Source organism: Onychostoma macrolepis, chromosome 23, assembly GCF_012432095.1.
Source record: "Onychostoma macrolepis isolate SWU-2019 chromosome 23, ASM1243209v1, whole genome shotgun sequence".
Classification (NCBI taxonomy): Eukaryota; Metazoa; Chordata; class Actinopteri; order Cypriniformes; family Cyprinidae; genus Onychostoma; species Onychostoma macrolepis.
This window is the reverse complement of record NC_081177.1, coordinates 18,162,870-18,176,457: the sequence shown is the minus strand read 5'-3', so window position 1 is coordinate 18,176,457 and position 13,588 is coordinate 18,162,870. Positions and strand designations below refer to the sequence as shown.

General features: G+C 38.7%; 1 protein-coding gene across 1 annotated transcript in view; it reads right to left on the bottom strand.

Moving 5' to 3' along the window:
- Positions 1–507: 507 nt before the first annotated feature.
- Positions 508–13,588, bottom strand: part of dnah12 (dynein, axonemal, heavy chain 12) — a 30,104-nt gene continuing 17,023 nt past the window's right edge. Inside the window, 32 exon segments of the mRNA XM_058764111.1 lie at positions 508–1,883; positions 1,979–2,046; positions 2,144–2,235; positions 2,331–2,468; positions 2,980–3,184; positions 3,282–3,385; positions 3,471–3,656; positions 3,749–3,982; positions 4,529–4,666; positions 4,756–4,896; positions 4,992–5,245; positions 6,084–6,234; positions 6,363–6,507; positions 6,614–6,772; positions 6,923–7,063; positions 7,151–7,323; positions 7,419–7,611; positions 7,703–7,895; positions 8,017–8,231; positions 8,348–8,493; positions 8,581–8,728; positions 8,825–9,066; positions 9,242–9,382; positions 9,473–9,562; positions 9,649–9,780; positions 10,257–10,433; positions 10,610–10,690; positions 11,886–12,048; positions 12,174–12,307; positions 12,496–12,690; positions 12,794–12,955; positions 13,307–13,499. Coding sequence (XP_058620094.1) covers positions 1,690–1,883; positions 1,979–2,046; positions 2,144–2,235; positions 2,331–2,468; positions 2,980–3,184; positions 3,282–3,385; positions 3,471–3,656; positions 3,749–3,982; positions 4,529–4,666; positions 4,756–4,896; positions 4,992–5,245; positions 6,084–6,234; positions 6,363–6,507; positions 6,614–6,772; positions 6,923–7,063; positions 7,151–7,323; positions 7,419–7,611; positions 7,703–7,895; positions 8,017–8,231; positions 8,348–8,493; positions 8,581–8,728; positions 8,825–9,066; positions 9,242–9,382; positions 9,473–9,562; positions 9,649–9,780; positions 10,257–10,433; positions 10,610–10,690; positions 11,886–12,048; positions 12,174–12,307; positions 12,496–12,690; positions 12,794–12,955; positions 13,307–13,499 — 5,128 coding nt within the window. The 3' untranslated portion in view covers positions 508–1,689.

The following is a 13,588-nucleotide window of genomic DNA, read 5'->3' as shown; positions in this document are numbered from 1 at the left end:
GTCCTGAACATCTTGTTCAGATGCATGGCATCATGGATTCTATCAAATACCAGCAGATGAAAAATTAAAACCTGACTGCCTCTGTTAGAAATCTTATAATGGGCCGTGTTTGGATCATCCATCAGGACAACAATCCAAAACAAACATCAAAATAAACACAAAATTGAGTCACTGAGCACAAAATGAATCTTTTACCATGGCTGTCCTTGTCCTCTGACCTGAACCCTACAGAATATGAGTGGTGAACTGAAGAGAACAAGTACTAACATGGAGCTGGGAATCTGAAGGATCTGGAGAGATTCTGTATGAAGAAAATGGTCTCTGATCTCTTATCAGGTGTTCTCCAAACTCTTCAAGCATTATAAGAGAAAACTCAGAGCTGTTACCCTGGGAAAAGGACGTTGCAATTATTGGGTACCAATAATTGTGGCCACCATGAACTAGAGAAAGCATTTATTTCAAAATGAGATTTTCCCCCACTTTCAATTGATTTACTTCAATGATAGGTTAAAATTTGGTGAATTTTTTGAATGAAAGATAAAAAGGATAAACAATGCAGATTTATTTTCACAGCCGCCTTTGCTCATATTTACCAAGCGTGCCAATATTAGTGGAGGGCACTGTAACTATAATGCTAATAATAAAGATATAAATAAAAAAATAAAAAATAAAAAATTGTTCTAAGGGCATACTCACACTAGGCACAGCTGCCTTGTACTAAAGCCCAAGTGCGATTCTCCTTTCGCTAACAGACAGATATCAGAGTATTATTACAGAGGCAACTGAGGTCAATGGTGGAATTTGCAGCTTTACTCACAAACTACAATACCTGTTCATCAATAAGATGAGAACCAGACCCATTATAAATCTAAATGTACTCGAAATTAAATTAATTGAAAAGTGTGATATCCAAGTAGTAATAAAGATTTTTGCTGTCATGATAACAATAGCGCATACAAAAATAGTAAATTAACTGTTCCATGCTCCAGCGCGGTTAGCGATCACACATGTGTACCGCACACGGGCCACCTCTTCAAGCGGGCCAGGGCATGGTTAAACGAGCCGCACTGGACACGGTAAGAGCAGTCACATTTGTGAAATGAACTGGACTTTGGGGGTCAATCGCGCTCAAGCATGGATCAGATGACCTAGTGTGAGTACATCCTAAATCTAAGTGAATAGCAGATAGCATACCACAACTATAACCATAACAGCACAAAAAATGATGAATGATAAAAACATTGACAACCAATCAGAATCATTTCTGCCTTAAAGAGCTTGAGTATTTAAAGTGACAGATGACACAACAGTATTGTATACTTAGATTACACTAATATATCGTTCTTGGTGTAAACAGGCCTTAATAGTGTTACTTTACTGGATGGCCAATTTCAAATGTATTTTGTGTATTTTCAAAATACAAAATACTGTATTTGTATTTAAATAAATTTTTTCCACATAGTATTTTGTATTTGTATTTTAAATATATTTTGATGTATTTGTGCCCATCTCTGGTTGTCATAAATAAAATAAAATAAAACAAAATGACATTTAAAGATAACAGTCATACAGAATTATGTGTTTGTTAAAAGATATTAAAAATCAGTTGCAGAGATACTATTTTTAATGGAAACAGAGAAAAATAAGCAGTAAATAAAGTGCTGGTTCAGAAGTCAAAAGGGTTTGGTGTCAGTCATCTAGCTGACAGAGTAAAGCCACCCCTCTCTTGATCCAGTGCTGAGGACGCTTGCTGATAGGGAGCATCATGGTGATGACAAAGTTGGTTGAATGGCCAGTGGTGGACAGTGTTCCTTTACGCTCACTGGTCTTGTAGAGGGGACACACATAGATGCTCTGGGGCTGATCCATGCTCCTCTTGTCCGCTAAAGACAGGTTTGGAGAGGTTGCTGAGCAAAGTAACTACAAACGCATGATATGATGAATATGAACATAAATTATAATCATGATATAACATTACTTGGTTTGATCCAGATAATAGGGACTGCATCAAATAACATTTTGGGGTACTGTTCGGCCAACACTCCACTGCAAGGAAGAACATAATTAATGAAAAAAAAAAAAAAAAAGCTTAGAAATGATTATATTATTTCCAGTGTCTTCCTGCCCTGGAAGGTATTCTTGCCTTTTTCTATCCCACCGAGCTCCATCCAGGAAAAGGCCATGAATATAGACTCCATCTTCAGGAGATGAGTCGGAGGTGTCAAATGGCAGAACCTAAAGTAATAAAGAACAATTTGTAGCTATCAAATCATCTCTTTTTTATCTAATAAAAGTACTCTCAGCCGTAGAACAGCTGCAGCAGAGGATACCTCATAATTAAAGCCAAGCAGGTCAATCGGGATGGAGTACTTCCTAGCGTAATTCTGCAAGGCACCTGTTATGAAAGCCTGAGTGAAGAAAAACCCAGACAACCAGAATACATGGGGCTTCTGCGTGTCATACCACTCCTAGAAAAGGAATATGACACAGAGAGACACTAATTAATTAAAAATAAAATATACTGTTCTCTATTCCTGTAGAGCTGAATCTTCAGTGTTACATGATCCTTCAAAAATCCTTCTAATATGCTGATTTGGTGTTCAAGTTGTGCTGCTTAATATTTTTGTGGAAACTATGATACATTTTTTCAGAATTCTTTTATAAATACAACGTTCAAAAGAACAGCATTTATTTAAAATATTAATCTTTTTGTAATATTATAAATGTCTCTACTGTCACTTTTGATTGATGAATTAAAGTATTAATGTTTTTCAAAAATAATATTACTGACCAAAATACTTTGAAATATTAAAAAATTAAATTCTGCACCATTTCTGTCACTGATCAAACGTTAGTAAATTTGTGACGCACACATTCTTTATAAAAATATATTACATTTCAAAAATGAAAAATAAAATAATTTTATTTATAAAGCTATCTGATACTTTTAGACCCCATTGTCTGCATGTGATCACTGACCTGCAGAAATTTGAGTCTGGCTAAGAAGTCGTTGACATAGCTGCCCAATGGCTTGAGACTAGGATATGAGCATTTGGCCCACTTTTCTGGCACTTTCCCCACCAGCAGACTGCCAGCTATAGCCTCTAGCTCTGCATCCATCACCACCAGCCCCTTAATGGCCTTTATCAGGTTCTGCAGACTCACACGTATAGTGCTGCTCAAACTAAAAGAGGAAAGTACACAGAGATTACAGAATAAACACCATATGTGGAATTGTTTCAGTAGACATTCTGGATCTAAAACGAGCTCTGAGGACTCACTTGTTGTACCGCTGCATCTCCTGCACGAGCACCGTATTCATGCTCTCCTCATAACACACAGGAAACTTGACAAGGGCAGACTCAATATCAAAGTTACCTGGAAGCTGCATGGCCAAAATCAGAATGTCAATAAATCACTGGTATATGTACAAAATACCTTTTTATCCCAATAACTATTTAGAATCTTACTTTAGACAGGATGTCATTTGCAATGTCCAGTAGAGTGGTATCCCCGCCAGAGCCGCCCCCTCCTGAGCCCCCACCCTGGGTCAAGATGAGGGAATCAAATAGTAGTTTTGTCTGTTGAAGGTCTTTGGATATGTCCACGTTCTCATGCATGCCAAACACCTCGGGATGCTGGGTAGAAGGTAGGTTCTGTGGAGCATATGCAGTGTATTGTATTGAGTTATTTCATCAGAGTTTGAACTTAGAACGAGATCAGCAGCTACTGTACCATAAAGTCATACCCTGATAAACTCCACATAGTCTTCATAGATGGACTTTGGAGGTGCATGATAATTGCCACTGGGCGAGAAGGAGTAACGTGGGTGGTCGATAATGTCTTTATTGTAGAAGTCAGCGAGGATTGTCATGAGGAGGCGGCGGTCCCAGTCATCTGTTACACGTCCTCCGTAGTTACACTCTCCAGTCAGATATGTGATGGCCTCAAAGGGAACCTCCTCGTACTCATTCACAAAGAGCTGATGAACAAAAAGAGAGAAAGACAATAAAATTATTCATACTGTTTTTCCAATCTTGGGTTAACAGATTTCAACATTAATTTTGTTATATTACGGTCACATTTACTGTCAGGGATACTTTTATCATGTCTTCATCATTTATTTATGCTACTTTTAATATGATTTTTGCATTGAACAGATTTTATTGTTTAATCCTTGTCCAGGACCCAAAACTTTCCATCCAAAAATAAATAAATAAACTTAATTTTTAACACTATGATGATATGGGCAAAGAGTGAAATAAGCATAAGTAATTACAATGTTTTTTTTGTTTTGTTTTTTTGTGAAAATTATTTACACTACCATTCAAAAGTTTGGGGTCAGTAAGATTTTTTCTTTAAAAGAAATTAAATTTTTTATTTGTAATATGGGACATTACTTAATTTTATTTACAATGCTAGTTATGAAATTAGCCTTAGATAGATCTATAAGATCTGCCAATTTGCAATTAACCATAATACATCATGTAGTGCAAAAGACACTGTGGTGAAAATTCAAGCGCTTTACCTGCAGTTGTCTGATACTGATGCGCAGATCTGACTCGTTAAATCCATAAGAAATGTTCCATCCCAGTGGCCCAAACTTTTTTCTCTCCTGGACAAGAGCATGGAAGAAGCAAACTCCATACAGAAGCTTCTCCCAGACCTATAAAACAGTAGTCAGTAATAAAATACTCTTATATCTAAAACATGACGAAGAGTCAACATAAGACTGCAGACAGTCACTCTACTCACTGGCTCTTTGTTAGGACAGGCTGCAAAGAACTCAGGGTCAGAGATGGGATCTGACAGATACGACTGCAACAGGTTTAACCTCAAGCCAGTGGGAGGCTCATTGGTCATCTTCACTCCATTCTGCAAGATGGTTACTGGAAACTGACAGAACAAAAAAAAAAAAAAAATCACAAACTTAAAGAGAATAAAGACAATTGTTTATTAAGGGATGTACAATATAAGTGTCCCATGGGTACCATTGGTGATGGGTAGCTGGTGAGCCAAAGACGGAAGTTTGGATGGCACGTGTCAGGGCTGAGGTCCTCACAGATCTTCTCCAGAGTGGACATCCAGGACACAGCCAGGTGGCAGTTCTGTAAGCACACCCAGGTGCCCTCCTTCATGGCAGAGTGGATCATCTTCACTGCTATGGGACCCTGGCCTTGTCCCAGAGAGATAGATTTAAACTGGGAGCCACCCATGTTCTTATCATTGGCAAATTTCAGCAGACCTAAAAAAATTGGGATAAACAGTATTTCAATGTAGTATTTGACTTGTATCCTTGACAGGTTTTACACCTAAGGAAGCCAAGTAATACACTCCCACCAGGGGTCACCAAACCTACTTGACGTAAGCTGAAGAAACTGAAAAAAGAAGAATGAGACATTCACTCATTTCCTGCATTCTGTCCTCACTATTCTCTTATTGTCTGTTACACATGCATTTTGGTCATGTCTTGCTGTTTTTCAATTTCTCTTGCCTTGACAATTGTGTCGTGGCAACTGTGCCATTATTTTAAAGAGGTCAAACAACCAATCGAATAAAACTTACTATTTCTAGGCAATCACCTTATTATCAGACATGTTTAGTTGTGAAACAATATAAAAGGCCAATAAAAACATAAAATTAGTAAAGGCTGAAATTCACCACACAACTTTTGCCCAGACTTTCCCCCGATTTGCTACAAGCCAGATGTCAGAACAAGTCTACACATTTTAGGCAGTTGAAGCTGACAGACTTCACAGAAAAATAGCAGTGTATGGTGGGCACAGACTCCTTGCAACCAGCTAGATGTTTGGGTTACTAGCTAGGGTTTGTTGCATTTGCAAAGATTTAAAAGTCTGGTAGCATGTGATCCTCAGTCGTTTATGATGCCTGGTTTTTCTCTGTAACCATTTATAAAGTCTGCAAAATTATAATGCCCTGTGTTTCGAAATCTGATCAGATTTTAGAAATCGTGTAGCGTTTTCCAACCTCAAGACTCAAGAGTTTACCATAAACATACTTCATGAAAAATGAAGTACACTCTAAATAAGAGAAATGTTTAACTGAAGTAACAAAGCACTCACTAGCCATAGGATCTGCTCCAGGAGAGAGTACAAACACCAGTGGAATGGTGCAGTTGGAGTCACTGTAGCTCTTACTGAGGTCAAATGGAGGTGGTTCAACAAATCTCTTTCCCAATTTGTCAGTCACAAATTTGCTGATTGCTGGCTCAATCTTTGAAGAAAGGATAAAGTGAAATTAAAATAACTGGAAAAAACTTTCCTGTGAGTGATGTGCTGCATTTATTACTTTTTAATTACTATGATAAGAACATGTCAATTTCAAACTCAATGAGAACTCACTTTATCAGGTCTAAGGCATCGGTAAATGATCATTTTTTGAAGTTCATTGAGTTTATCACACCAGGTCTTGGGTAAAACTGTGTTGTATGGCTCCTTGCTGTCATAAATTGGCAGGAAACTCTCAGGACTCTTAATGAAGCTCTCCCTATATTTAGTCAAAAGTATGTGTCAATATCAGCTGCAAAAGCATTGATATAACATGCAGATGTAACATTTCAGTCATTTCAGAAGGCATAGCAGAGACTTCATACTTGAGGCCATCAAGGGCGGGAAGATCACTGGCCCGGCAGATCTCATCCCAGCTCTTGTCAGGCAGCCAGTTTGGATCAGGGTTGGCGACGTTGTTCTGTAGACCCACACCTCCAGTGAGCAGGAACATAAATTCAGAGTACTCGATCTCCTTCTTAGCCCTTAGAAAGATCAAGTTTAGTGCCCAGATTCAATCAAGACCATATATACTTGGACATAAGTTTCATCATATTTCTATGAAATCTGACACTAATATGACAGTGTTGCTTTTATCTAGTAATGTTCAAGACTGTACTAAAGTTTGAACTTACAGCAGTAGGTTAGAACAGAGCAGGAACGAGAAGAGGAGTTTGTCCTTCTCAAACAGCGAACGGCACACGTTGCAGTACAGGTTATAGGTGAAATGATCAATCAGGTATCTGAGTCTCTTCTCTAGATTCTTTGATTTATTGCTGTGAAATCCATATGCACAATAAATGCAAATGCAAATAAAAATGATTGATGCTGAATTTTTAAACTCATGTGCAGTTATTCCCCACCTGTCATGTATGGAGTTGACATAGAGGTTGACAAACCAGTTGAGAGAGTATTGATACATGGGATCGATGTTGGCCAGGTCTGCAATACTGAAGAAGAGGATGGAGGAGTGCTTAGCAATGGCTCTGTAGCCTTCCCTCGACTCAGCTATTTCAATCTCAGTCTTCTCTGCAATCTAAAAGTTCACAGAAAGGCGCAGAAGTCAAACCAGAAACTATCATGGCGTTAATAAAGGGATTTCATCTAAACCAGCTCTTTAATGCACTACACCTGCTGTTTTTTAGTTATTTCATTAGACACGATCTTGGCAGCATCCAGGATCTGGATGGCACTCTCGTCTTCCAAGATGTTCCCCTCTGAAGACTGCAGAGTTTCCAGGATTTGGTCCTCAATCTCCTTAAGTTGCTTCTTATTGGCTGCAGACTGAAGAATCAGGGCATTTCTCTCCTCTTCTAATTCTGGCCTGAGGGAAAACAGAAGAGAAATAGTGCATCTTATAGGCAAAGACACTAATTATATTTTTCAGGAAAACAAAGGAATAAAATCAGAATCACCTCTCTTTTGCTACCACAATGCCAAGTAGCTGGTCTTCAAGGCCCTCTGGTGTAATCATGAAGTTAAGCAGACACACTTTGGTAGCTAGCTCAGGCAGGTAATGAGGGTTCCTCAGCTTTGTAGTGATGTAAAAGCGGAAGTCACTCGAATACTCAATCACACTCTCGCCCAATCTGATACAGTCCACACCCCCTACAAAAATAAAGCAGGAACTCACTTTGATTTTCAACCCCTTTTGAGAGTCAAGTTAATCATGTAATCAAAATAATCTTTAAACAATAACTTGTTTTAAAAAGTTGTTTAAGTAAAACACCTTGCTTGAAAACTTGTTTGAGGAGCAGAGGCTCTAAGGAAGGGTCGAGCTCCTCTCCTACGTTCTCCAGCAGCAGTGGAGTACCAAACTGGATGCAGTTCTCAAGTGTTCTCATGTAGTCGGCATCAGTTAGCTTGACCACATTCAGGTTATGCTCCCGTTCTGAGTTTTTCACCCATTTGTTGGCCTGGCCCTGCGGATCTATCATTAACGGCCTGGCAAAGAGAAAATCGGGTGGTAAAACATAACGCTTTGGTTCTAAAATCAGAAGAAAAGACTTGTCATTATTTGTAACAAGATTTCAATATTATTTGGCTTTGTTGAATCATACCATCTTCTGGAGTTGCTCACTGTAACTCCATTATCAATGGAGAAGCTGTCAGTGGGAAGGCCAGCAATATTCCAGGCCCTGATCTTGATTGGATCTCCAAGTGTCTTACTTAGAGAAAAGTCATCAGAGGATGGGATCTTCTTGGACTGAGTAGAATGGAAACATTGAATAAATAACACTAAATATTAATTTGCAAACAAGACCAGTCTTGACTGAGAAGAGCAGTGAAATACCTTGCAGAGCTTGGCCCACATTTTAGTACAGTCATGGCGGAAGCTGGCAGTGAAAGCTCCCAGGTAAGCAATAACACCAGCAGATATTAGCACATCACCTGTCAAGTTATCATATGTGCACTGAAGGTCATTGGCTGCTTTCGACCACCTATATAGAAATACAGGAGCGCATACTCTGTTGGCTCAAATATAGGAATTAACTGACAGCATAGATTTCAAAGATTTGGTTTTAGTTGATTGAAACCTGGATTTTTCTCCTCCTAAACCTCCAATTAGCTTCTCGGCTCTCTCCAGCTTGCGAGCACAGAGGTCCACCTGGAATTCCAGCTGAGCTTTCTCTTCAGTCTTTTCCTCCAAAGTCTTCTGCAGTGAGGCCAGACGATCCTCCACCTCCTTTAGCTCTGCCCTCTTCTGGTTTAGCAGGGCCATGGTGGTGGCCAGGGATTCCTGGGCTACAATAAGGCTGGCTTTCTTAGGTGCCACCACCTAAGAGAGAATATTATTTTAATCTCATCAAGTGGTATGAAACAATAAAAAAAGTATTTATTCCCTTATATTAAAAGAAAGAAAAATGAAAGAAAAATGTAAAATGTAACTCTTTGTATGTAACAATCTAATAACTGAAACTACTTGTGTGAGATAGAGATGAGGGTCTATCTACCTTTGCCACTCTGTCATAAACCTCCATTGCAGTGATCCATCTGCAAAGCCCCTCAGCTGCAGATGAGGCCTTGGCCACTTTGGTGGGGTCAAAGTCAGGGTTGGTCATGTACTCACTACGGATTTTATGCATCACTTGAGTCTGTCACAAAACAACACCATTAAAATACATAAACCACAGTGTTACGAAACAATCTACTGTACACACCCTACATAACAAAAAAAAACTTACAGGGATGTTGTCTTTGTCATACTCCTTCAGATCTCTGAGGAAATTCATGTCCCCTAGCAGCTTCTTGCTTGGACCCCAGTAGTCAAGAATCTATCAGAATAGATATGATGCTGTCAGAAAAAAAACAAAAACAAAGAAAGCTCTTGTCATGTGACCTGTCTAGACTCGCTTATGACCTTCTGTCCAGTTCCAGCCGGGTCATTGATCTTCTCTGGTTTGATGTCCTTCATTACACACACCGCTGCCATCACCAACTTCACTCCTGATGGAGGGTTCTTCATTGATTTTACAATGGTCACATCAGCTGGCTGAAATCACAAATCTCCTTTTATAATAATCTATAATTTTATAAACCACAATTTCCAACATTTAATCATACATGAACAATTATAGGGCTTTATCGATATTCTTTATCGATAAATTCTGGGTAGGGTTCGATATAAACCCCTATCCCGAAGTATTACATTTCTGCATTTAGCATGAACTGATTAACATACTTACTTACATGTAATTTTTTTTGGATAATTATCATTTTAAATTTTTTGTAAAATGTTTAAATAGATTATTTTCTTTAAATAATAGACAAAAGTGCATACTAAATTACAGTTCTTCTTTCTTACAAAGTCTTCCTTCTTAAATTAATTTTCATACTGAATTGTCATCCTTGCATGAAGTTAAACATGATTAGCCACCTTCACACAGAATGGTTACTCTCCCCGTGTCTGAATATGCTGACTTTCCTATGATATAGTGTGAAAAGCACTATGTAAAATACGTAGTTGACCTTGAGTGTGTCCAGGGCAGTCAGCGCAGCCTCCAGTGCAGGGATGGCCTCGGCCAAGTCACTCTCACACTCATTCTTCAAAGCCTGGGCTTCATTCGCTTTTAGAGTAGCTGTTTCTTCATCCACACGGACAAGTTTGCTCTTCGCCTCAACCTCCACTGACTCAACCTCTATCACCTGAGAAGAGAAACATGTAGCTAAAATATGCAGGCAAACTTTTATCAAAATTAAGATAATATACCTGAAATACTACTACAGGAACAACAGAAACACTGTAAATCTATTCAAAGGTAGTACAAAATGAACATTTGCTTTAAACACAGTACTGTAAGATAGATGCCAATGTTTCTTACTTTCATTATTTTGTTGTTGTCAATCTTAGCCTGTTCTAGTTTAGGCTGCAGGTCCACCAGCTCCTTCTTCATTTCACTCACCTAAACCAGCATAAATTCCTTAAAATCATTTTTCTGCCTCACTGACCATGATTAAAAAGGCTATGTGGTTATAAAAAAAGATCCATTTTAGCATTATATGCACTTTAAAGGGGACCTGTTGTGCAAAAATCACTTTTATAAGGTGATTGAACACAACTTTTTAATAAAACCAACAAATCATGAACAGTCTCTCCAAACGAGCTGTTTCAGATTCTCCCTCTGTTCACATCACTGAGGGGAAAAAGTCCCGCCCATTTGTGACGCTCTCTGCCCTATTAGCATAAACACAGCCCTGAGTGAGAAGCTGCAGTCCGCCATTTCTGGAGATATACAATGTCAGCGCAAAAGAGGCATTACAAGCATTGTGTTTTGGGATGCACTAATGAACATAGGAGTCACCATAATCTCCCCCCATCTGAGCCGAGGATACTGTGGTTAAATTTCATTTTCGAAGGAAATATCCCAGAAAAAATCGGTAAAGTCCCCTAAATGTTTAGGAATCAAAACCAACGCTTTGTGGTTTGACTCTGTAAGGCTAATTGCTAAAGCTATCATTGTCTCTGCCTGTTTTCACTGATGCTGCCTTCAACAAGTGCTACCAGAATGATCTTAAATAGGAATGTGGTAGTTAAAAGTTGCATATGAAAGCAATGTGAGTTGATCGCTTGAAGTTGTCGAGCTCATAATCAGAAGTGGGACTTATAAAGTTTGTGATAGCATGAGACCAGCTAATGTTGTTATTTTTATCCTGCCGTGCTCCCCGTCTGTGTAATTCATAAACGCGAATTTATTATGCACAGTATAATCAAATTACTGACTTTGAAACAGAGTATGTTTTCTGTAAAGATAATAGGCTTGTACTAATAGTGGAATGTTTATTTGCAAAGGCTAGCACTGCTAATGCTGGACTGGAGCTTGAGCTATTGAAGATTCGCCCTCTTCTCAGGGAGCAACAGCTCATTTGCATTTAAAGCAACATACTCAAAAACAGCACGTTTTGGCTCATACCCTAAAAGTGGCAATTTTAACAAGCTATAAAAATTTATCTGTAGGGTATTTTGAGCTAAAACTTCACATATACGATCTGGGGACATCAGAGACTTATTTTACATCTTGTAAAAAGGGGCATAATAGGTCCCCTTTAAAAGAAATGTTTATCTGCTACTTTTTCTCTACATTATTCCTAACACATTACCTGAGACTCTGCAAAAGCCAGTTTATCCAATCCATTTGTATATCTGTTTTTAGCACTCATAACAGTGTCTCGTTTTTGAGTGAGAAGAAGCCTGAAGGCAGCTATGAGCTCCAAGTAGGAAGTAGGAGTCACATAGTTATGGCGGCCCAGTTCTGACAAAAATCTGCAAAGATGACATAATTTTATAAATAATTGTGTTCTACAAGCCACAAGTAAAATAAATTGTTCTGTCATTATTTACTCTCCTGAATTTTCCTAGAAATAATAACTTTGATATAAACATCATACCTGTGAGACAGATCAATAGCAGAAGTATGGAAGGTCTTGCAGATTGGCACGATTTCCTGTCGCTCAAGATCACTCAGCTCCAGCGTCTCCAAGAACTTATTAGCCACTCGCTCCAAAGCCTCTTCAGGCCATGGCTGGGGAGATCAGAAACTAAACTGTAACTTCACTTTCAGAGTAGGTTTATATTCAAAACTGGTTTAATTGGTCATTTTTTATTTATAACATAAATAGATGCAGTTAATTAAAAAAAACAGTTTCTTAGTTTCTCCAAACACAACAAGTAAATGCTTAACCATCTCTTCCCTGTTCCAGCCAACCTCACCTGAAACCAATCTATGGTGCAGCAGTTAATCAGGGAAGGGAACTGTCTCAGGCGGTTTCGGAAGGCATCCCCTATTGGGCTGAAGGCCACTACTATATGTAGGTTCTCTCTGCAGCGAGTCACGAAATACGCAAACAGAGCCAGAGGGCTGAACTCCAAATTTTTATTCCCAGCTTGAGCAATGGGGCGTACAGCCTGAAGAGGATACAGAGAAAAACACACTGAAAAATAAAATATTCTTACAATATAGGTCTCTACACATCAATAACGAGTTTTATATATGAAACTTGTATTTTACCTCCATGATTTCTTGCTTTTCATCCACAGCAAAGATGTTTGGTACCTCTCCAGTGTTTAAAATGCTGTCCACATCTTCTAAAAAGGCTTCATCCTTTATCTGAGCATCAGTGAGCAGGAAGACCATTTTCTGGCCCTTTACTCCAGCATTCTTCATCAGGCGCTAGACAACACAAAATCCATTAGTGGGCACATTTGCCTTCTAAATATCTTCATGTTGCTCTTTTCCATACAACAGTTCAAAGTGACCAGGGGCTGTCAAGCTCAAAAAATATTGTAATGAACACTTAGAATATTGCACACAAGTAGTATTTATTACTTTGATGGTGCTTTAATGGTGTTTTTTGACATCCCGTGTTGCAACAAATTGTCACATGGATTAGAGCTGCATGAAGATTCATCAAAAAAATTCTACTTTTGAGCTTCACAGAAACAATAACAGCATACAGGTTTGGAATGACATGATGGTGAGTAAATAATGAAAAATGTTAATTTTGTTTAATTACACCCATACCTTCAGATCATCTCTCCATTCATTCATGCCATAGCTTTTGGAGATCTCAGGCTGGAATACAGTCATATTAGCCATAAAAGTGGCAAGCCTGGTGATGGACTGACGGCCACTGCCTCCAACTCCAACCAACAAAGCATTTCCCCCCGGCTGTTTTAACACACGGCTGATCCTGGACAGGTGCTCCAGGACATAACTACACAAATGAACAAGGGAGACAATCAATCAAAAATGTTTGCCAGGAATAAAAATTGTGTCACCATTTTCTCACCCTCATGTCTTTCC